Here is a 25,414-nt window from a genome sequence, read left to right on the forward strand (position 1 = left end):
GAAGGAGAAGGCAAAGAAGGGAAATAGAGAAGAATCTTGGGATTAGAATCTCAGATCCGGGGTGGGCCGTAAAGATAATCTCATTGCCAGAGAACGTGAAGTTCAGAGTCAACCAGTGACTGACTGAAGGGCGTGCAAAATGGCAGCAGAACCCGAACTGCAGGGACCCCAACTTTCCTGACTCTCAGTTCAGTTCTTTATTTCCTGAAATGTCAGATAGAGCAGCTCTGGTGAGACTAGGGAAAATGGAGGCGTGGCCCCGGCACTCAGGAAGTTCTCAAACGAAAGAACTGGGGTCCAGAGGAGAGGTTGAACAAGAAAGAAGTGAGGCGGGAGGGCAGAGAAGGGAAGGAAGAGAAATGGAAATCAGGATGTGCACGTCGAACTCGCCAAGATCATTGTCTCCTCGGAGCCCTAGCTCTTGTTGTACCCTTTACCTGGGATGCTTACTCAGAAGTCTACACCAGCTCAAGTTTCTGCTGGGAGAAAACTACTCTGACACCCCCAGGTGGTCATCATTCCGTCGTCTCTTTGTTGTTTTTATTTCATATGAAAGCACTTATTACCACCTGACGTATGACTCCAGGGATTCTTAACCTGGGGTGTGATTCATGAATGGGCTCAAGGAAGTCTGTGAACCTCCTGAAATGTTAAGTAAAATTTAGCGGGTATGTATGCCACTGCACTTTTTTTCTGGAAGGAAACTCAAGACGAATCTAGAGCAATAGTTTATAATTTTTATTTTCTTAACCGTGGACTCTGAGAATCTGCACTGTTCTAGAAAGAGGTTTCTAGAGCCTGGGGAGATTGCAGAAAGATTAAACACTTGCATTTTTAAGTAGTTTATTCTGGTTGCTCAAAATTTCTGCGTGGGAGACCGCAACAAGCAATCTGTCCTGAGACATCTGCCTTGGGTTTATTAAAAAACAAACTATTTTGGGGAGTCTTTTTCTAGATTTGGTAATTCTTTCAGTGCTTTGTTTTTGTCAAGAGGAAAGTAGTGTAAGTTGCTTGGATGGACAAAAGTCCCCTACTGAGTAGTAGTTGCCTATTACTGGGCTTGTGAGATCCGTTGTTTCCCACTCCCATTCCACCCCCACTGTTTTTTTCTTTCTTTCTTTTTTTTTTTTTTTTAAAGATTTTATTTATTTGACAGAGAGAGATCACAAGTAGGCAGAGAGGCAGGCAGAGAGAGAGGGGGAAGCAGGGTCCCTGCTGAGCAGAGAGCCCGATGTGGGGCTCGATACCAGGACCCTGAGACCATGACCGAGCTGAAGGCAGAGGCTTTAACCCACTGAGCCACCCAGGCGCCCCACCCCCACTATTTCTTGAAGTGTCCTGTACCAAACTGAATTGGAAGAGAAAAGAAACTCTTAAAGGAAAAGAAAATTTCTTGAGGAAATTTTATCAGAGAGGTTCGATAATGTTACAGTCTTATATTTCTTGGCCTCATCCAGTGTTCACTCAGCACTTAAAATTCTCTAATATTTGCTTCTGGAATCAATATGAATATAAAATACTTGACTGGTTCTGATAAACTGGCAGACCCCATTATCATGAGCGGCCTCCTAACACCTGTGTAAAATGGCAAGGCTGCTATTTTACATCTTGAACTCGAACACTGGTTCATGTTCTCAATACTAATTTCAAGATGACATATTGTTGAAAGAGCACTGACTTAAAACTCAGAATATTAGATCCCAGTCCTCGCTCTATCAGTTAATAGTTGTCATCTGGGCAGGTTTCTTTTTTTTTTTTTTTTTAAGATTTTATTTATTAATTTGACAGAGAAAGAGAGAGGTCACAAGTAGGCAGAGCAGCAGGCAGAAAGAGGGGGGAGGCAGGCTCCCTGCTGAGCGGAGAGCCTGGTGTGGGGCTTGATCCCAGGACCCTGAGATCATGACCCGAGGGAAAGGCAGAGGCTTAAACCACTGAGCCACCCCCTGGGCAGGTCTATTTACATACCACCAAAGTTTCAAAATTCTAGACTGTTAGAGCTGGAAGGGATCTCAAGAGATAACTAAGCCCAATTCCTTTATTTTAAAGATGAAGAAACTGAGACAGTATAAAAGATCATCAGTAGATAAAAAAACTTTGTTGAGGGAAGCCTGTAACAAACCAGTCACTTTTGAATTTGTTAAAAATTTTAATCTTTATCTTGTGGCCTTGATCAAGATTCTTTTTGTTTCATGAAAACTATGTACTAGTCCTATACTTAATTGTTAGTTAAAAATTCATAGGGTAATATTTCCAAAGAGAATGTACTAAGAATAAAGTCCTCCTCAAGGACAGAAACTGTCAGCCAAATGTCTCTTAAGTGTGATTTGTCCCAGTACATTTCCTCAGATTGAGGCATTGCAGAGAATGGATTAGATTTACTGTCTCTGACCATTGAAGATAAATTATAACCCAGAGATAGTCAGTTTGGGCAAAATATCTGCAAACTTATTTGTTTGTTTGCTTATTTGTTTGTTTGTTTTTACAAAAGGTAAGATGCTTATAACTCAGAGTCAAGGCTGGGTTCACAAAATGAAGTGATTTCATAGGCTTTGCACAAAAAAATTTAGTTGATGCTGAATTTTTATTTCTCCCTCTCTGTACCCATCTGAATTTGTTTACATATAATACTCTGTAGTTTTAAGTACGATCCAATGGCAAAATTTTCCCCGCCTGTATTCCCTGCCCAATTACTTAAAGGAGAAAATTAATTAGGGGAAAGCAAGCCCAGTCCTTCCAAACTAAGCATCAGAGACATGGAGTGTATTTTAACCTATCCCCCTTGTCCTTTGACAGCTCAGTTTCTGATAGCCTCACTAATGTTGCTATAGAGACAATGATATCACCAGTTGTGATTCTGATGTCACTCTTCAGTCCCAACAAGGGGGAGGTACATGGAAGGCTGGAGGAGGAAACAAGATCTTGAGCTGAGCAAGAACATCCCAGCATCTTCATTGACTTTTAACATATAGTCTGGAGTCTTCTGTGGTTCACTCTTCCAGTGCTACAGAGGTAGGAAATCCACTGGACTGATACAACAGCCCATTTTCTGAGCCTCTGTACTTAAAAAGGAGAATTCAGTGACAAGTGATGGTTAACTTTTAATGTTCAACCCAGCCTTCCTTCTTGCACAGTTTACATTTTACATCAGGGTTTTCTGGAAATAAATGAGCCTCTCCCTCAGTAGTGTAACAGCTAAACCTATCGTCTTTGCTGCTGAAATTTTAACTTGATTTAACCAGATCTCCTTGGCCATCCTTTTGGGATCACCAAGGGGACTTAATCCTCACTTCCAAATCTGATGATGAGTCTGGAAGCTTAACTACCTGCTGACTTCTCTTCATTGTGTAACTATTCCAAAAGTTGTGTTTTTTGTTTTTTGTTTTTTGTTTTTCTCCCTGTGCTCTAATAACAAAATCAGACCAGTGTAGCTCTGAGTCCTGCGTCCTAATTCTCATTTACTTTTATCATCTCTACTGTTATTTCTGAAGCCTTGGCTAGACAATAGAGAACATGGAAAAGTCAGGATATATATAAAGCCTTATGGAGGAAATATCTGTATTTATGAGGCACCAGGAGAAGAAGTTAAGGGAAAGTGAAAATGAAGGAGATCCACAGAGAAGCTAACAGTGAATGGTATCTTCAAGGGAAAAGACACACACACACACACACACACACACACACACACACACATACTTTTAATCCTTAAATAATCAATTGTAACTGATGTTAAGAATAACCAAATTTATTGAGTGTGTACTATGTACTTGGCACTTAAAAGAAGGGAATGAGAGAGAAAAAGAGAATGGATATAATTGAATATATTCTTCCTTTTTCAAATTAGTAATAAAACTTGGTTGAATAAACTTTTAAACATGATGAGATAGGTATCAACCCAGGAAAAGCTTTATTTATCTTGCCTGTAGTTTGGGCTTTTCTGTGACTTTAAGAACCTTGCATAAACAGGGACCTCTTGCTTATGATGGATGTAGGAGAAAAATATCTTGAGATAGAGCTGTGGTCTGAAGTACAGGAATCATAACCAAATTCCTGTGTTATACCCTCTCTGGCATTCACGATTTGCATTCCTCCTCGATTATTACTGAGGCAGTAACCACACTGGCACTTTTTAAGGGTTGTCCCTTCTATGGGCCACAGGATCCCTCTTGGCTATAGAAAAATTTCATACCTTCTGGGATGTTAACCTGCAAAGCTGTATTATTTAAAGGAATATATCCAGTGTTTTTAACATTTCCTTTCTGGGACTCAGTTTCTTAGTCTATAAAATAAGGTTATTAGAATAAATGGCTTCTAGGGTCCATTTATCTATATACTGTATAGAGTTAGCTTTCTTTCCTCATCAAATTTAATAGATAATACAAAGCATCTTTTTTATTTTCTACCCTAACTCCAGGATATTATTCACCAACTTTGAGCTTAAGATATTTATGAATCTGTTCATTGGGTCCATTAAACTCTAGATTTTCCTTCCCTCTTTTTCAAACTTCATTATGGGAAATGTATACAGATTTAGAAGTATGAATATCATTATCATCAAAAGATATTTAAGTACTTCATATAAATACAACTAGCCAGGACATTTAGGGCATTTAAAATCTAAAAAAAGTTTCATGGATGCAGATAAAAATGCAGAAGACATACAAAATAGAATAAAAACATTAGTATGTGTAAGTAGAAGTGTTTGTTGGATATATATGACTAAAAGGTTGTTGATTTATCGGTGTTATTGGAATAGGAAGTTCTGTTAAATCGTTAGATAATTATTTATACCTTGAATGTGTTTCTGGGGTGAACTTATCCCCAAAAGGAACCAGGCTTCAAGAAAGCCTGAATGTGTGGCTTAACACCATAGGAAACTCAAGCAAACCATTATTTTGTTGTTCTCAGATTCTCCTATTTAAGAAAGAAAGAAAAGATTACACTATCTGGAATTCAAAATAGGCAGTTTTCCTGTATTCATTCTTTCAACAGATAATTTTTTTTTCATTTTATTTTGTTTTTTTTCAGTGTTCCAGAATTCATTGTTTATGCACCAAACCCGGTGCTCCACGCAATATGTGCCCTCCTTAATACCCACTACCAGGCTCACCCAACGCCCCACTCCTCTCCCCTCCAAAATCCTCAGTTTGTTTCTTAGAGTCCACAGTCTCTCTTGATTTGTCTCCCCCTCCAATTTCCTCCAACTCACTTCTCCTCTCCAACTCCCAGTGTCCTCCGTATTATTCCTTATGCTCCACAAGTAAGTGAAACCATATAATAATTGACTCTCTCTACAGTGGATAATTATTAAGCACCAACTTTAAGACACTAGTTACTATGAGGGATCCCGAGATGGGTAAGAAAATGCATCTGTCCTCAAAACACCATCTTATAATCAAAAATTAATGATGTACTATATGGTGACTAACATAACCTAATAAAAAATTTTTTTCACTTAAAAAATAATTACAGAGATGAAATACACATGAGCAATTAAAGGACGAGATGGGATGTAAAGGTTGAAACAAAATATAATGGAAACTTTGGCAGAGGAGCCATCATGTTCAATTAGATATTTAGAAAATATTTTATAGACATGGTAAGCTTGTCCTGAGCTACCAAGCAAGGGTGGGATTTAGAGAGATATCACAGGAGGGTGGGGTGTGCATGGATATTCCAGTATGAGAGTACAATGCCCTAATGTCTTCTATGTAAATTCTCAGAAGAGGAAATACAGGGAAAATTTTTGATTTGGAAGCTAGAGCTAACATTAACTATATATATAGCTCTTTGCAACATGAAGATGTATATTTCTCTCAAGTCCTCAAAAGAATATTTACAAAGTGCTTTGAGATCCATGAATTCAGGACACTTATTCTTCATCCTAGCTACTACTATTCTGACTTCCTAATCAAGAAGTTTGAGATGAAGTTAAAAACTTCTAGTTTTGTCATTGTTAAATAACCCTATATACCACTGATTTGAAAGTAGAGAATAGCAATAGTCATTTCAGACAGTGTTGGCCAGAAGATGGAACCTTTTTTTTTTTTTTTTTGGGTCATCTGGGAACATCAGACTGCACCCAGAATAAGATGTGGCCTTTAAATTGAATGTCATTTTGTGCTCATGACCTGCGTACTACATGTGAAAAATAATGAGTAAATCAAGTCAAAATCATTATTTGGTAATAAGAGCAATAGGGTTCATATGTAAAATTAGTCATTTTTTATCTGTGTCTTTCCATTGCAGATCCCTTATATTTCATGGCAGGAGGGGTGGGTAAATTTAGGGATAGTGAAGACAACAACAAATTAATCACGAGCTTTCCTCATATCTCAGAACCTGTCCTCAGTAAGAGTAAGTGATCACATAATTTCCTTCCTTATGTACTTAATTTTCATTCTGGCTTTTTAATTGCAATAGATAGCTTAAATAAGTGAGGAGCCCCTGTCGATTTTGTCATTTTCTATTAGATGTAATTCATTAAGATAATATACCAACTGGAGATTGAAAGGTAAGCTTCTGGCTTTCACTGGTTTTCTAGCAACAGTTCAGAGCAGTCTATTTCTAAGTCTTCTCATTCTCTGTCCAAGTAATAGTAACATCCATTCCTTTGTTCATGGTACTTTGCTTACTCAAGTATAAGAATATTAGCAGATAATAGTTGCTGAGAAACAATAAAGGCTTGACTTCATAGACATTAAGAACTCCCTTATTATGGTTTAACAAAAAATTGAAATAAGATACCAAAGAATGTTAGGAAATCTTAGAAAATTTTTAAACAAAGGAATAAATAAAAATAAATCTGGAGCCAGGCAGTCTTTCTCAGAATCCCCAGACCCAGGGATTCTCATTCTTATGTAGATGTACTTCAGAATCACCCAGAATGCTTTTAAGATACTCAGTGGCTAAGTTTCCCTACCCAAAACCAATGAAATAAGGTTCCTTGGGAGGTAATATCTCAGTATCTTTAAACAGTTCTCTGGGTGATTCTAACATCTAATCAAGGAGGAAAACCCACTGTGTTCCCAAGGAAACTATTGTATTACAATGCCAGGAAGAGTAAGAGAAACTGTCCCTAATCTGAGTTAGTGATTAGGGTGTGAAAACAGGTACAAATCTTTGTGGGAGCAAAGGACTAGTAGCTCTTAAAAGGTCTTTTTTTTTTTAAAAAAATCATTACTTGTAATACGCTATATAAGAAAAATAGTAAATCCATTTATAAATAAGCTTAAATCTTGTATAATCTGTATTTGATTTGTGCTGGTTTTATCTTGAGGGAGGATGTCAGCCCCCACCATTGCCCAAAGTCCTTTAAAACAAATATTTCCAATTAACCCAGGTATTCAACCATTCATAATGCTTAACTTATTTCAAGCAATTTTTAATAAAATTTAATTTCACTGTGAAAAAAAGGAGAAGCTTTTGGACTTTATTGTAACAGTTTAAAACAACTTACAACAATTTTAGGATTTTTTAAATTAATTTATTTGAGAGAGAGCGTGCACAGAAGCAGGGGGGAGGGGCAGAAGGAGAAGCAGACTCCCCACTGAGGCAGAGAGCTGAGGTCAATCCCAGAATCTCTGGATGGGACCTGAGCTGAAGGCAGGTGCTTAACCCCTTAACTAACTTAGGGGTGCCTGGGTGGCTCAGTGGTTAAGCCTCTGCCTTCAGCTCAGGTCATGATCTCAGGGTCCTGGGATCAAGTCCCACGTCGGGCTCTCTGGTCAGTGGAGAACCTGCTTCCTCCTCTCTCTCTCTCTCTCTCTCTCTGCCTACTTGTGATCTCTGTCAAATAAATAAATAAAATCTTCAAAAAAAATCATTTTAACCCCTTAACTAACTGAGCCACCCAGGCACCCCATAACAATTTTAAATAAATGTTTTATTTTCTTCAAACCAAATATGAGAATACACACACACACACACACACACACACACACACATTTCTAAAAGACATTTCCATTAGAGAGGAAAAATTGGCCATCTTATTCCACCTTGTTGAGAAAAATTGGACATTTTATTCCACCTTGTTAAGCAAAGTTTATAATGAAAGAAGGGAACTTCAGTGTGGAAGCCTAGTAATGGAAGTCTGGCATGGAAAAAGAGGTCAAAGAAAAGCTTCTTGTAGATTATCAGTGGACAAATATTATAATTAGCCATGTTTTCAAAGACTCTCAAATAAGATGCAATGCTAAGGAAAGTAGACAAGACTAAGGCCAAAGGAAAAGGGGCTGTTACGCTAAATTTTGAGGTTAGCAAAAAGCAAGTATAAGCAATTCTTTCATGAAAATTGTCAACAAATGAAAAAAGAAAGTGGTAGCAGCTAGAGGGAGGCTTTGGGGTGCAAGAAGACAACTAAACTGATTATCATTTTTCTGGTTTGGAAGACCAGCTAGACGGCAGTGCCTTTACTGAGATTAGGGAGTAGAGTGAAGTATTGGGAGGCTTATGGAACAATCAATAACAGCAAGGGCATCCATGCAAAGGTCCACTGAATGGTGTATGTGGCATCTCTTCTCCTGGCACCAGAAGTTTGGCTGAACCATGGAGACTAAGAATTTCCCCCACCCTTAGCTATCTGGAGGAGGGATTAAGCTCCTCTTAAGGAGGAACTACTAGAATTACTGCTAATATAAGTTAAGTTAGTGCTCCAGAAGTTAATGAAAATGAAGCATCTACTACTTTAAAAGTAAAAGTTGGTGGGACAAAAAATAATAAGTCAGTGGGACAAGAATGGGCAGGGAAAATATAAATTAATTCTATTTTGATCACATTGAGTTTTGAGTGTCTAGTGAAAATCCAGGATGTGGAAAGGCTGCCAAGCAAAGACACATAGAGCAGGACATAGCTACATAGGTTCATTCATGAACAAATCTGTAGTAAGTACCTCTAGCATATACCAGGCACCGGCCTCAGTACTAGAGATACAAATATTTAAGAAATCTTCATGCAACTGAGAACTGAGAATGGAGAGATCTAGAGGTTCATGCATTGTAGTAGCTCGTGGGACAAGTCTCTATTGAAAGCATTGCTCCTGTTGGGCACACCTGAGTCATTTGTCTTTCTTCTCCTTCATTTCATGTAACTGGTCCTTTGATGGCCCTTTCTCATTTTTTTCTACCTCCAGATGTCAGAAAGGGTTGACTGGTTACAAAGCCAAAATGGAGTATGCAAAGTTGATGTCTATTCACCTGGAGACAGCCAGCCCCAGGACTGGAAAATGGTAAGGTCGAACTTCTTTAGAAATACTGATTTAGGAATACTCCACCAGCACTACTCTTTAGTTACTCACTACTCACTTAAAATTCTTGGGGAAAAACATGAACTCCTCTAGAATAAAAAATTCTCACCATATTGTTTTGGGGAGAACATCCTATAGATGGTAATTTCATAAAAGAAATATAATTAATGCAAAACCTATATATTAATAGCTGTAAATTTTTTAAAAATTTTAAATAGAAGGGGATTTGATTTCTAATAAATGTCTACAAAGTTCATAGAAACTATTTTTGAAATGTAGGATGCCTCAAAATTCTCAGAACTTTATCATTCTGTTGTCATCATTCAACAAACATTTATTAAGTACTTAGTATCAGGCATTGTAAGTCAGGGTCCAGTCAGAAGATGGAAACCATAGCAAATAATGTGATATTTAAAAATTTAGTCTACCCTGAAACAAATAATTCATTATATGAGTTACTATATATATTATATGAGTTACTATAGAGTTAGTACCAAACAAAACTGCTTTTATTACATATTTTATTTACCTGTGTTCTTTCATGTAGAAAAACAAAAGATAGATGAATTTCAATACTAAATCAAGTAAACAAAAAAAGTCATGATTTTTCATTAAGGAAGAAGCACTCCGGGAGATGCAAAAAAAAAAAAAAAAAGAAAAAAAAAAGAAAGAAAGAAAAGAAAAGAAAAAAAGAAAGAGGAGTGCCTGGGTGGCTCAGTCGGTTGAGCATCTGCCTTCCACTCAGGTCATGATCTCAGGGTCCTGGGATCAAGCCCCACATCGGGGGCTCTCTGCTCAGCAGTGGGGGCCTGCTTCTCCCTCTCCCTCTGACCCTCCCCACTGCTCGGTCTCTCACTTTCACTCAAATAAATAAATAAAACCTTCAAAAAAATAAAAAAGAAAGAAAATAAATTTCTGCCCTCACAGACCTTACTATTAATTTGGGAAAATAAAAAATATACGTGTGAAAATATAAAAATAATTGAAAAGTTCTAAATAACCGATAGACCCCAAATATAAGAAATTCATGATAAGTTACCAAACAGCTTTTCTGACCATAATTGTTATAGGTATTTAAAGAACAGATCAAAGTGGGAAGAGATCAAAGAAAATTTCATAAAGTATCTTTAACAGAAATAGAGGTGAAGAAGAAGAGGATGGTAGGGAGACATGTTGACTTCAAACTAAGGTACTGGAGCAGAAGAACCCTTGCTATCATGTGGAAGTGGGAAGACATTACTGCTTACAGTTAGTGTTTTTATGAATGACAAGTACTGATAGTTTATAGCCTCAATTCTAAACTTTCAGCCATTAGATTCAAATGTCCAGTTTTCAACAACAATCACAAGATGTACAAAGAAATGGGAAAGTATAGCTCACTCAAAGAAAAAAAGTAGATCAACAGAAATTATGTCTGAAAAAGACCTGATGGCAGATCCGGCAGATCCACTAGACAAAGACTAAAAACTTGGGGCACCTGGTAGTCTCAGTTAGTTAAGCATCTGCCTTCAGCTCAGGTTCTGGTCCCAGGGTCCTCAGATTGAGCCCCATGTCAGGCTCCCCACACAGCAGGGGGTCTGCTTCTCCCTCTTCCTCTGCCCCTCCCCCCACTTATGCTTGCTTTCTCTCTCTCTCTCTCTCTCTCTCTCTCTAGTGCGCGCGCGCGCACGTGTTCTCTCTCCCTCTCAAATAAATAAAGAAAATGAAAATAATCTCCTAAAAAACAAAAGAAATAAACAAAAAAACAATTGCCTTAAAGATGCTCAAAGAACAAAAAGAAACACGTGGAGAAACCCAAGAAAACAATGTATGAACAAAATGCAAATATCAATAAAGAGAAAACCTAGAGATAATGTCAAAGAAGTTCTGCAGATGAGAAGTATCTTATGTACATTACTATAGGAGTACAAATTTGTTGCATATTCTCTCATTTACTATAATTGCAATCACATAAGGAAATTATTAAAATTAACAATAATTACCTCATGATCCATCAATTCCACTTCCAAGTGCAAATCTGAAGGAAAAAAAATCACTATTTCAAAGTGATATCTGCAGCCTATGTTCACTGTAGCATTATTCACAATAGCCAAGACCTGGAAGCAACCCAAGTGTCCATCCATGGATGAATGAATAAAGAAAACGTGGTATGTGCACAATAGAATATTATCCAACCATAAAAAGAAGGAAATCTTGCCATTTGCAATAACATGGATGGGCCTAAAGGGTGTAAGCTAAGTGGAATAAGTCAGAGAAAGACAAATACTGTATGATCTCACTTACATTTAGAGTCTTAAAAACCAAAACTCCTAGATACAAAGAACAGATAGGTGGTTGCCAGGGGTGCGTGGTGTGAGAGTGAGCTAAATGGGTTGAAAGAGTCAAAAGGTATAAACTTCAAACTAAAAGATAAATGAGTCCTGGGGATTTGATGTACGGCATAGCAACAATAGTTGTTAACACTGTACTGTATAATTGAAAGTTGCAAAGAGAGTAGATCTTAAAAGTTCTCATTACAAGAAAAAATAATTTGAACTATGGTGTGGTGAGGGATGTTAATGAGACTTATTGTGATCATTTTGCAATATATACAAATATTGAATCATTATATTGTGTACCTGAAACTAATACAATATTTTATGTCAATTAAATCTCCATTAAAAAATAATAAGCTTTAAGCCGTGCATCAAAAGTAAACAGAAACACAAGACTCACCTGTCTAGAAATCAAAGAACTCTCCTACTTCCAAGTGGGCACAAAATTCTTAATTACTTTGAGCTTGAGATGGGCAAAAAAAAAGCTACCAACACAAATTTTCCATTGTTTCTTACCCAACAGAAAATAGATATCTAACAATTAATCCATTAAAGAGATCACCAAATGATTAAACAATAAAACCAAATTCTTGATCACCACTGTCACTAATGGTTATTGGCCATCAAGGAGCCAAATTGAAAATCAAAAGCAAAATTAGTACAGAGAAAAATTAAAACTAGAAAAAACAGAATGGGGATGGCTGGGTGGCTTAGTCAGTTAAGCTGCTGCCTTCAGTCCAGGTCATGATCCTAGGGTCCTGGGATCAAGCCCAGCATCGGGCACCCTGCTCAGCAGGGAGTCTGCTTCTCTCTCTCTTTCCCACTCATGCTTTCTCTTGTTATCTCTGTCTCTCTCTTTCAAATACATACATACATACATACATACATACATACATACATAAAATCTTGAAAAAACAGAATGCAAAGTTCTATTGCCACCTCGGATTCACCTCTGAGGCCGAAGGAAAGATGCACCTTGTACCCTTCCCTCCAGATAATATTTATCTCTGTTAGGTGGATCTGCTGGACATCTTGGCAAAGACTTCCAAAACTGTTAAAAGATCATTTTCAGAGAAGGTGAAATAATGACTTTCATGTATATATAAAAGTAAACTCACAGTGGGGCTCAGACTAGGTGAAATAATGTGTGTAAAGCGGGAGCACAGTGCCTGGCAAACACAAGTATGTAAGAAATAGTAGCTAGTAGGGATGCCTGGGTGGCTCACTTGGTTAAGTGTCTGCCTTCAGCTCAGGTCATGATCCCCGGATACTAGGACCGAGTCCCACATCAGGGTCCTTGCTCAGGGAGGAGCCTGCTTCTCCCTCTGCCTCTACCATTCCCCCTGCTTGTGCTTGCTCTCTCTCTCTCTCTCTCTCTCTGACATATAAATAAAAAATCTTTAAAAAAAAGAAAGAAAGAAATAGTAGCTAGTAACATGTGACACTTGATAAATAAAGTGCCAAGTTATTCTTTAAAGATGGGCAATACTTGTAGTCTTTCCTAGATAGACATTCCTCTAATATAATTACAGTGTTCCCTTACATTTGATAGCAAATAGGACACATACTTCTTTTTTTTAAAGATTTTTTTATTATTATTTATTTATTTGACAGACAGATCACAAGTAGGCAGAGAGGCAGGCAGAGAGAGAGAGAGGAGGAGGAGGAAGCAGGCTCCCCACTGAGCAGAGAGCCCAATGAGGGGCTCAATCCCAGGATCCTGGGATCATGACCTAAGCTGAAGGCAGAGGCTTTAGCCCACTGAGCCACCCAGGTGCCCAGGACACATACATCTTATTTTAGTCTATGCTCAAGTGAAAATTATAGATTGTAATATATAAACCTAAAAATATGTATATGTGCTTATTATAGCTAGTGTCCATTAAAGAATCTGTATTCATTCAAAACTAATAAATTGTCCACAGATATTAACTCCTCAATTAAAAATTGATTGTTCACTTAAGTGATATCATATAGTTCATTGGAAGCCATTTAATATATCAAGACTGGCTTATATAGCCCAGCAAAGTGATTAATGGTGCACAATTGTCCTTGAATTCTCTAATTTTTTTAACTATAGTTTTAATAAGAGATCTAAATAAAAACAGATAAATCATAGAAAATAGCAAGTAATATAAAGATAAGAAAAATTGGATTCAGTGCAAATGCTTACTCTGCTACATAGCAGATGACTGTCAGATCTTAAGGGTGTATTTTTTTTTTAAAGATTTTGTTTATGTTTTTTATTTGACATACAGAGATCACAAGTAGGCAGAGAGAGGCAGACAGAGAGAGGGAGGGAGAAGCAGGCTCCCTGCTGAGCAGAGAGCCCGATGCGGGCCTCAATCCCAGGACCCTGAGATCATAACCTGAGCCGAAAGCAGAGGCTTAACCCACTGAGCCACCCAGGCGCCCAGGTGCCCCTTAAGGGTATATGTTTTAAAAGCACTATAGTGTAGTGGCTGAGAGCATGGGCTCTAGAGTCAGACTGCCTGGGTTGGAACTCCTGCTCCATCAGTGATTAGCTGTATAACCTCAGATAAGTAACTAAAGTAATCTCTCCTTTCTTCATTTCCTTCTTTCGTACAATGTGGATAATAAGAGCACTAACATTTAAGTCTACTGTAAGAATAATGTTAACTGAGGAGCATCTGGGTGGCTCAGGCAGTTAAGCATCTGCCTTCAGCTCAGGTCATGATCTCAGGGTCCTGAGATGGAGCCCTGCTCTGAGGAGAGTCTGCTTCTCCCTCTCCCTCTGCCCCTCACCCTCCCTTTGCCCCTCCCCCTCACTCTTGCACTCTCTCTCTCTCTAATAAACAAATAAAATCTTTTGTTTTTTTTAAAGAATACTGCTAAGTGAGATAGTAGCCTTAAAATACTTGGAATAGTGCCTGATATATCATACTAAGTACCTAATAAATATTGGTTACTTTTATTATGATGATACAGCAATTAAGGCTTGAGAAAGGTGACCATTTTTGTAACCAGTCTTTGAGGTTGTCCTGAATGTCCCATATCTTTACTTTGTTATAGTCGGATGAATCCTTGTCTATTTTTAAGGAAGCCTCAACTGATCCTATCAGAGTGCTCAGCTGGCTCCGCAGAGACCTGGAAAAAAGTACAGCAGGATTCCAAGATGTTAAGTTCAAACCTGGAGAATCCTCCTTAGGTGGGGAAATGAGCGACTTAGGAGACCCCTGCAAGGGTTTCTCTGTGGACTATTACAATGCCACCAACAAGGGCAGTCCAGGAAGGTTGCATTTTGAGATGACTCACAGAGAGAACCCCATCCAGGGCCCCAGTGTCCAACTTGGTAATGGGAGTTCAGTAGATGAAGTTTCTTTCTATGCTAATCGCCTCACAAATCTAGTCATAGCCATGGCCCGCAAGGAGATCAATGAGAGGATAGATGGTTCTGAAAACAAATGTGTCCATCAGTCATTATACGTGGGAGATGAACCCGCGCCCAACAAAAGCTTGAGTACGGTGGCATCAGAACTGGTGAATGAGACTGTCTCTGCATGTTCCAAGAATGCTACCTCAGATAAGGCTCCAGGCTCTGGTGACAGAGCCTCAGGATTATTACAGAGTCCCCCAAATTTGAAATATAAGACCACTCTGGAGATCAAGGAGAGCACCAAGGAAAGCAAGGGTGCAGATGATAAGCCTCCTTCTAGAAAGTCTTTCTTCTACAAGGAGGTGTTTGAATCTCGTAATGCAGGTGATGCCAAAGAGGGTGGAAGGTCCTTACCTGGGGAGAGAAAGATGTTCAGAGGACAAGAAAGGCCTAATGACTTTACAGCTTCCGTTAGTCAAGGGATCATGACCTATGCTAATAGTGTGGTATCTGATATGATGGTGTCCATCATGAAGACACTGAGGATCCATGTGAAGGACACAACCATTGCCACCATTCTGCTAAAGAAGGTACTGCTCAAGCACGCAAAAGAGGTCGTCTCAGATCTTATTGACTCCTTCATGAAGAACCTCCACAATGTCACAGGGACCCTCATGACTGATACAGACTTTGTCTCAGCTGTAAAAAGAAGTCTGTTCTCTCACGGAAGCCAGAAGGCCACAGATATCATGGATGCCATGCTTGGTAAGCTATACACTGTAATGTTTGCAAAGAAACCTCCTGAAAATGTCAGGAAAACTAAGGACAGGTCTGAGAGTTACTCCCTTGTCTCCATGAAAGGAATGGGTGACCCAAAAAACCAAAATGCAAACTTTGCAGCCATGAAATCTGAAGGTAAATTGAGGGAAAAAGTGTACTGTCCTGCATCTAAACCTGAGGAGAAGTCTTGTGTCGAAACTCTGGGTGAACACATTATCAAAGAAGGATTGACACTTTGGCATAAAAGTCAGCAAAAAGAAGGAAGATCTCCAGGTTTCCAAAGGGCAACATTTGCAGCTCCCAACAAACAGTACAAGCCTGTACCAGACATTCCTCTAGACTATCCTTTGGATACTTCCAACCTCAGCCCCCCTGTGCATCACCAAGAGAAACCAGAGAATTTTATGTGTGATTCAGACTCCTGGGCCAAGGATCTGATCGTATCTGCCTTACTTCTGATTCAATACCACCTGGCCCAGGGAGGAAGCATGGATGCACAGAGCTTCATTGAAGCAGCTGGCAGTACCAACTTGCCTGCCAGCAAGTCCCCTGTAGTTTCTGATGAGTCCAGCCCCAAGTCTCCTCAAACGGGAGGTGACCAAGAGGAAGCAGAAAAGAAGGATCTGATGAGTGTTTTCTTTAACTTCATCCGGAATTTACTTGGTGAGACCATTTTCAAGAGTGACCGTAGCTCTGAACCCAAGGTGCCAGAAAAGCCAATTAAGGAAGAATGTAGCCACCAGAGTGAAAGACCTGTAACCCCTTCTCCCATCAAATTAAGTGAAGGTGATGAGGCTGGTGGTCCGTTTGCTGGGCTGACCAAAATGGTTGCTAGCCAGCTAGATGGCCACATGAATGGGCAAATGGTAGAACATCTGATGGACTCAGTGATGAAGTTATGTCTCATTATTGCCAAATCCTTTGACTCTCCTTTGGCAGAGCTGGGAGATGATAAGTCTGGGGATGCAAGCAGGCCAACTTCAGCCTTCCCAGATAGTTTATGTGAGTGCTTATCAGTCAAGGGCACAGGGACAGCAGAGACTGTCCTGCAGAATGCCTATCAAGCTATCCATAACGAGTTGAGAGGTACGTCAGGACAGCCTCCTGAAGGGTGTGCAGCACCCAAAGTGATTGTCAGCAATCAGAGCCTAAGTGACACAGTTCAGAACAAGCAACTCCAAGCCGTACTTCAGTGGGTCGCCGCCTCTGAACTCAATGTCCCGATTTTGTACTTTGCTGGTGATGACGAGGGAATCCAGGAGAAGGTAAGGAGGTAGAGTCAGAGGGATTTGGGAAGATTCATTAAGAATTAATTAGGGTTTTAAGTTCTATTTTCTTTCTGCATGGGTTGTTGGCTATAAGAAGAGTAGGAGGAAGATAGTGAGAATTTGAAGATGCCTCCTGGCAGAGATAATGGATAAAGTAAAATGGGATTTTGCCCAATAAGAGGCATATTAAAGGGGAAAAAGATGCGTGAGTATATATATATATATATATATATATATATATATATATATATATATATATGAAATGTGCTGTTGATTTATCGTTAAGTGTATGATAGGTGATAAATCAAATCTGATCCTTTTTTCTGCATACAGTGCTAGGAATGCACAGATGAAAAACCTCTAAGAGACTTAGGAAAAGAGTCAGATAAAGGTCTGGACCTCAGCCTGAAATTTGGATAGGACAGCATATTGCCTTAAGAATGAGAAGGAGCTGCTAGGAGGCATCCCAGGAATGTACTGAGGGGGCGGGAGGTTAGTGTAAAGGATCTAGGCTTATACCCTTCCAAACTTGTCATTACTCTCTCAGCTGCTTGTCTAGGAAGTGTTGGGGATTTGACAGGATTCAGTAAATAACATCCCTCTTCCCCTTACTCTAAGTTCTGAATCAATTGAGAAGTAAGACTAAAGAATAAGGCAGATGGGAAATCAACTTACCTCTGTTATTACTGATAAAGGTAAGTGCGTGCCTTCTAACTCCTTGCTTCTCCCCATGAGGCCTTGGAACTGCTTACTGAAGAGAATTGTGCATGTGTCTGGTAAGATCGGTATATAACTTTACAGGCAGACCTCAAAGACATTGTGGGTTCTGTTCCAGACCACTGCAATAGAGCAAAGTCAGATGAATTTTTTGGTTTCCCAGTGCATATAAAAAGTTACGTTTACATCATACTGTAGTCTATTAAGTGTGCAATAGTATTATTTCTTTAGAAATAAGTCCATACTTAAATTAAAAAATGCTTTATTGCTAAAAATGCTAACCATCATCTGAGTTCTTGGTAAATATAACTGTTAGTCAAGATCACTACAACAAATATAATAAGAAGGAAAATGTTTGAAATATTGCAAGCTCTGTCAAAATATGACACAGGGACCCAGAGTGAGCAAATGCTGTTGGAAAAACAGCACCAATAGACTCGCTTAGTGCTTTGTAAAAGAACCTTCACTTTGTAAAAAACAGTATCTGCAGAGTAGGGTAAAGCAAAACACAATAAAGCAAGTATGCCTGTATATCAGTTTCTGGTGTACATTGTAATTCGATATCTGTATATACTGTAAAATAATCATCCCCATAAGTCGAGTTATCACCCATCACCCCACAATTCAGCTGTTCACACACCCCTAACCCAGTTTCCCTTTGGGTACCACCAGTCTGTTTTCTGAATGAGTTTGGCATTTTTTGTTTGTTTTATTTGTTTTTGTTTTTTTGGATTCCACACATAAGTGATATCATACAGTATTTGTCTTTATCTGACTTACTTTACTTAGCATAACACCCTCAAGTTGTCACAACTGGCAAGATTTTCTCCTTTTTTATGGCTGAGGAGTATTCCATTTTACACACACACACGCACACACACAGGGCCTATACCTTCTTTATCCATTTATCCATCAAAGGACACTTGGGTTGTTTCCGGGTCTTGGCTACAAGATGCAATAAACATAGAGGTATATATAGCTTTTCAAATTTGTGTTTTTGTATTCTACAGATAAGTACCGAGAAGTAGAATTGCTGGATCATATGGTAGTTCTACTTTTAATTTTTTGAAGAATCCCCGTATCATTTGCCACAGTGGCTGCACTAATTTACATTTCCACTAACGATGTGTGAGGATTTTTCTCCACATCTTCTCCAACATTGTTATTTCTTGCCTTTTTTATAATAGCCATTCTGACAGGTGTGAGGTGATATTTTATTGTGGTTTTGATTTGCTTTTTCCTGATAATTAGTAATATTGAGCATCTTTTTTTTTTTTTTAAAGATTTTATTTATTTATTTGACAGAGAGAGAGAGAGATCACAAGCAGGCAGAGAGGCAGGCAGAGAGAGGAGGAAGCAGGCTCACTAGAGAGCAGAAGGCCCGATGCGGGGCTCGATCCCAGAACCCTGAGATCATGACCTGAGCCGAAGGCAGAGGCCCAACCCACTGAGCCACCCAGGCGCCCCTATTGAGCATCTTTTTATGTGCCTGTTGGCAATCTGTCTTCTTTCAAAAAATGTCTATTCCAATCTTCTGCCCATTTGTTTGTTACAGTATTTTTAAAATGTATTATTATTGAATACAGTCCACACACAATATATTAGTTTCAGGTGTGCAAAGTAGTAACTTTTCAATCCTGTACATTACTCATTGCTCACTGTAATGAGTGTAGTCACCATCTTTCACCATATGAGGTTATTATGGTGATATTGACTATATTCCCTATGCTGGACTTTTCATCTCTGTGACTTTGTAACTGGAACTTTGTACCTTTTAATCTCTTTCACCAATTTTGCCCATCCTCCAACCTTCTTCCCTCTGGCAACCCCCAGTTTGTTCTCTTTAAGAGTCTGTTTGGTTTTGGTTTGTTTATTTATTCATTTGTTTTGTTTTTTAGGTTCCACATATAAGTGAAATCATGTAATATTTGTCTTTCTCTGTCTTGACTTATTTTTTATTATTATGTTCAGTTTGCCAACATAGTTTGCCAGCATCATTAATTTTTGTTGTAGTGTTCAACGATTCACTAATTGGGTATAACCATCAGTGCTCATCACCACACTTGCCCTCCTTAATACCCATCACTTGGTTACCCCACCCCATACCCCTCCCCTGTTTCCCAGAGTCCAGAGTCTTTCATGGTTTGTCTCCCTTTCTGATTTCTACCCATTCAATTTTCCTTCCCTTCCCCTGTGGTCCTCCTCCCTGTTCCTTATGTTCCACCCTCTTTTTTTTTTTTTAACATTTTATTCATTTATTTGACAGAGAGAGATCACAAGTAGGCAGAGAGGCAGGAAGAGAAAGAGGAGGAAGCAGGCTTTCCACAGAGCAGAGAGCCCGATGCGGGGCTTGATCCCAGGACCCTGGGATCATGATCTGAGCCGAAGGCAGAGGCTTTAACCCACTGAGCCACCCAGGCACCCCTTATGTTCCACCCTCTTACACTGTTGGTAGGAATGCAAGCTGGTACAGCCACTCTGGAAAACAGTATGGAGGTTCCTCAAGACATCTTTTAACCTTTATATTAGCTTTATAAGTGGTTAATCCACTGCCTTTACTTACACTTACATTTACCAGTGAGATTTTTGCTTTCATATATTTTCTTGTTACTAGTTAGTGCCTTTTGTTTTTGGCTTAAAGAAGTTCCTTTAACATTTCTTATAATCCTATAAGGCTCATCATCATTCAGTTTAGTGGTAATGAATTTTTATAGTTTTTACTTTTTTGGGAAACTATCTCCCCTTCAGTTTTGATTGATAAGCTTACAAGGTAGACTCTTCTCAATTGGAAGATTTTTCCTCCAGCACTTTGAATATATCATACTGTTCCCTTCTGGCCTACAGAGTTTTTGCTGAAAAATCTGATAATCTTGTGGGGGCTCCCTTCTATTTTCTCTTCTAAGAGAAAAATTGTTTTTTTTTCTGCTGCTTTAATATTCTCTATCTTTAAGTTTTGACATTTTAATTATAAATCTAATCATCTCTTTGGATTCATTTTATATGAAACTTCCCTTGCTTCCTGGAGCTGGATGTCTGTTTCCTTCCCCCAGGTTAGTAAAGTTTTTAGCCATTCCTTTTTCAAATAAGTTTTCTCTCTGTTTTTTTCTCTCTCCACTTCTTCTGGGACCCTTATAATGAAGATGTTATTCCGCTTGATGCTGTCCTGCAGGTCTCTTAAGGTATCCTTACTTTCTAGAATTCATTTTTCTTTTTGCTGCTCTGATTGGGTCATTTCCAATGCTGTATTCTGGATTACTGATCTGTTCAATTTCACCTAATGTTCTGTTGAATCCCTCAAGTGTATTTTTCAGTTTAACTATTGAATTCTTCCACTCTGTGACTTTTGTCTGGTACTTTCTTATGTTTTCCCTCTCTTTGTTGAAGTTCTCACTGTGTTTATTCATTCTTCTCCTGAGTTCAGTGAGCATCTTTATGACCATTACTTTATACTCTTTATCAGGTAGATTACTTATCTCCATTTCACTATGGTTTCTTTCTAATATTTTGCTTTTATTCTTTCATTTGGAACATATTCCTCTGTCTTTTCATTTTGTGTGACTCTGTAGGTATCTGTGTTTGTTTTATAAGTATTAGGTTAAAACAGCTATCTTTCCCAGAGTTGAAGGAGATGAACCTTATTGTTCAACTGTGCCCTAGCTTTTGGTTGCTTCTCAGACCTTACTGGTGGTCTTTTTTTTTTTTATGTTTTTATTTGACTTCAATTTAATCAACATATACTGTATTACTCTTAGTTTCAGAAGTAGAATTCAGCAGTTAATCAATTACATATAGTACCCAGTGCTCATTACTTCAAGTGCCAACGTTAATGCCCATCACCCACTTACCCCATCCCCTCACCCACTTCCCCTCCAGCAACCCTCAGTTTGTTCTCTATAGTTAAGAGTCTCTTGGGGTTTTTCTCTCTCACTGTGTTTATCTTATTTTTCCTTCATTTCCCCTATGTTCATCTGTTTTGTTTTTTAAATTTAACATATGAGTGAAATCATGTGGTATTTTTCTTTCCCTGACTTACTTATTTTACTTAGCATAATACTCTCTAGCTCCATCCACGTCATTGCAAATGGCAAGATTTCATTATTTTATTTATTTATTTATTTTGTTTATTAACATATAATATGTTATTTGTTTCAGGGGTACAGGTCTGTGAATCATCAGTCTTACACAATTCATAGCACTCACCATAGCACATACCCTCCCCAGTGTCCATCACCCAGCCACCCCAACCCTCCCACTCCCCTCCATTCCAGCGACCCTCTGTTTCCTGAGATTAACAGTCTCTTATGGTTTGTCTCCCTCCTGATCCCATCTTGTTTCATTTTTCCCTCCCTCTCCCCCCAAACCCCTCTCCCTGCCCCTCAAATTCCTCATATCCAGAGAGATCATATGATAATTGTCTTTCTCTGATTGACTTATTTTACTTAGTATAATACCCTTTAGTTCCATTCACGTTGTTGCAAATGGCAAGGTTTTGGTTTCTTATGGCTGCATAGTATTCCATTGTATATATATACCATGTCTTCTTTATCCATTCATCTCTTAATGGACATCTGGGCTCTTTCCATATTTTGGCTATTGTGGACATTGCTTCTGTAAGCATTGGGATGTTTGTGCCCCTTCAAATCATTTCAAATCACGGTTTGTATCCTTTGGATAAATACCTAGTAGTGCAGTTGCTGGGTCCTAGGGTAATTCTATTTTTAACTTTTTTGAAGAAACTCCATACTGTTTTCCAGAGTGGCTGCACCAGTTTGCATTCCCATCAACAGTGTAAGAAGGTTCCGCTTTCTCCACATCTTTGCCAACATCTGTTGCTTCCTGAGTTGTTAATTTTAGCCATTCTGACTAGTGTGAGGTGGTATCTCATTGTGGTTTTGATTTGTAGCTTGATTTGTTCTTCACAGATCCCAGTTGTTGAATGTGTGCCAAGATCTCTCAGTCTTCCAAAGGGAGGGATCTCAGACAGTACCTAGTTTCAAGGTAATTGTAAGCCAGATCCTCAGGCAACAACTTTTTTTTTCATAATTTTTTATTTTTTAAATTTCAGTGTACCAGAATTCATTTTTTATGCACCACACCCAGTGCTCTGTGCAATACATGCCCTCCAAAATACCCACCACCAGGCTCACCCAACCTCCCACTCCCTGCCCTTTCAAAACCCTCAGATTGTTTTTCATAGTCTCTCATGGTTCATCTCCCCCTCTAATTTCCCCCAACTCCCTTGTCCTCTCCATCTCCCCATGTCCTCCATGTTATTTCTTATGCTCCACCAATAAGTGAAACCATATGATAATTGACTCTCTCTGCTTGACTTATTTCACTCAGCATAATCTCTTCCAGTCCCGTCCATGTTGATACAAAAGTTGGGTATTCATCCTTTCTGATGGAGGCATAATACTCCGTAGTGTGTATGGACCACATCTTCCTTATCCATCCGTCCATTGAAGGGCATCTTGGTTCTTTCCACAGTTTGGTGACCGTGGCCGTTGCTGCTATGAACACTGGGGTACAGATGGCCCTTCTTTTCACTACATCTGTATCTTTGGGGTAAATACCCAGTAGTGCAATTCCAGGGTTATAGGGAAGCTCTATTTTTAATTTCTTGAGGAATCTCCACACTGTTATCCAAAGTGGCTGCACCAACTTGCATTCCCACCAACAATGTAAGAGGGTTCCCCTTTCTCCACATCCTCTCCAACACATGTTGTTTACTGTCTTGTTAATTTTGGCCATTCTAACTGAGGAAAGGTGGTATCTCAATGTGGTTTTGATTTGAACCTCCCTGATGGCTAGTGATGATGAACATTTTTTCATGTGTCTGATAGCCATTTGTGTGTCTTCCTTGGAGAAGTGTCTGTTCGTGTCTTCTGCCCATTTTTTGACATGATTATCTGTTTTGTGTGTGTTGAGTTTGAGAAGTTCTTTATAGATCCTGGATATCAGCCTTTTGTCTGTACTGTCATTTGCAAATATCTTCTCCCATTCCATGGGTTGCCTCTTTGTTTTGTTGACTGTTTCCTTTGCTATGCAGAAGCTTTTGATCTTGATGAAGTCCCAAAAATCATTTTCCCTTTTGTTTCTTTTCAGGCAACAACGTTTAAGATAGGTAAATACATACAATCTTGTGGATCCACAGTTGCAATCCCTGATGACTTCCAGACTAGGAGATCTGGAGGTGTTGCTGGGCAACACTTGCAGAAATCATTATTTAGACATGCGCATATGCTTCTTTTAAGGAGGTATCAACAAACTGTGGCAAGGCCAAGGGACTGTGCAAATATAATATCTCCCTGCCCATGTACCTTGGGGTGCCTCTGTAACCTCTGGGTGTGTGGCAGACCTGAAGCCTGACCCTCAGGCTGAAGTTGCAGGACAAGAATATAGGCCTTTTCCACATGAAGGCTGGAGATGTGTTTTAGTCTGCTGTCTGTGCCGCGCCATGGGACGGTAGCTTGCCAAAGATTCTGATTATTTCAGACCCATAGGACTCAGAAATGCAGTCCCCTTTGGCCCCCAGAGCCAGGTTCTCGAAGAGCATCCCCTGTGTGGTTTGTGCCTGCCCACTAACTGTGGCTCGGTGAGCTGTGGCTTCAGTGTGCAGAAACAGGGAGCTTCCACTGGAGCGGTAGGCTAGGAGGTGGTGTGAGCATGCCATCCACCAGTCCCGGCACCAACAAAGCAGAAGGAAAACACAAAAACAGCCTCTGCCAGTGCCTTCATCCCCAGAGAGAGTACCAGAAGGTTTCTGCCTCCCTGGCAGATGAAGAAATGAATCTCATCTGCATGTAGTCCAGGACCCTTTCAAACTGTTCCTTTTTTGCTGGGTTCCAGGCCAAGTAGGTTTGTGTGCAAACCCTTTAAAAGCAGATTTTTCATTCCCTATAGCCTTTTGGTTCTCCTGGAAGTAAACCCTATTGGTTTTTAAGACCAGACACTTTGGGGGCTTATTTTTCTGGTACAGTCCTAAGGGTTGAGGTGCCTGATATGGGGCATGGACCCTTTCATTCCTGAGGGACAAGGTCCATTTTTGAGATTCCTCCTAATTGTAGGTCACTGTCCCAGGGTTGGGTTTATTGCTAGACCATATCTCTGTTTCTCCTACCCATCTTGATGTGGCTCTTTTATTCTCCCTCTTTAATTCACTCTCTGGAAGCACTGTTTAGTTTTGGGGTCCTTTTCAGAGGGAATTATTCCATACGTAGCTGTAGATTTGTTGTGTTTGTGGGAGGAGATGAGTTCAGGATCCTTTTATGCTGTCATTTTGAGTCCTCCTCTGAAAGGAAATTCTGAGACTGGAAAACATTTAAGTAGCTGCTTCATGGTAATGTAGAGGAATTAAGAAACAAAATATCTCTACAACACACACACACACACACACACACACTTTTAGGACTTTATAATTTCATCTCAAATGAGAGAAGTGGAATAGCACCAACTAAGTAGTAAGCATGGCACAGGAAATCATTATGAGAAAGTAATTCATCCCCATAGAAACCAGGGGATGTAGAAGAAGAGATTTTTCTCTGTTTAATAAGTGGTATTAGTAATCCTTATAACTGGGTTACTTGGTTTATCTCATGCCTGGGGAGACACAGGATTGTAAAATATCCAGATAAGACTTTACTAAACAAGAAACTGTATGATTTAGAGACATGCTAACAAAGTGGGTCTGGGACCAAGGTCATTGGCATCGCCTGGAAGCTTGTTACAAGTACAGAATCCCAAGCTCTACTCCTGC

At 39.3% G+C, this 25,414-nt stretch overlaps 1 protein-coding gene across 4 annotated transcripts in view; it reads left to right on the forward strand.

Moving 5' to 3' along the window:
* The first annotated feature begins 529 nt into the window (after positions 1-529).
* Positions 530-25,414, forward strand: part of AKAP3 (A-kinase anchoring protein 3) — a 32,810-nt gene continuing 7,925 nt past the window's right edge. Inside the window, exons 1-6 of one of the 4 annotated variants that reach the window (XR_004384715.1) lie at positions 531-668; positions 2,872-3,009; positions 6,247-6,354; positions 9,128-9,223; positions 14,590-16,938; positions 17,560-17,636. Coding sequence is in view for 3 of the 4 variants with exons in the window: in XM_032874817.1 (XP_032730708.1) it covers positions 9,128-9,223; positions 14,590-16,938 (2,445 nt within the window). In the remaining variant the exon portion in view is untranslated. Of the gene's footprint in view, positions 669-2,871; positions 3,010-6,246; positions 6,355-9,127; positions 9,224-14,589; positions 16,939-17,559; positions 17,637-25,414 lie in introns of those variants that run through there. The other 3 variants (XM_032874818.1, XM_032874817.1, XM_032874816.1) reach the window with 3 other exon arrangements.

The sequence above is a fragment of the Lontra canadensis genome, unplaced genomic scaffold (assembly GCF_010015895.1).
Source record: "Lontra canadensis isolate GAN:19392208 unplaced genomic scaffold, GSC_riverotter_1.0 scaffold53, whole genome shotgun sequence".
NCBI lineage: Eukaryota > Metazoa > Chordata > Mammalia > Carnivora > Mustelidae > Lontra > Lontra canadensis.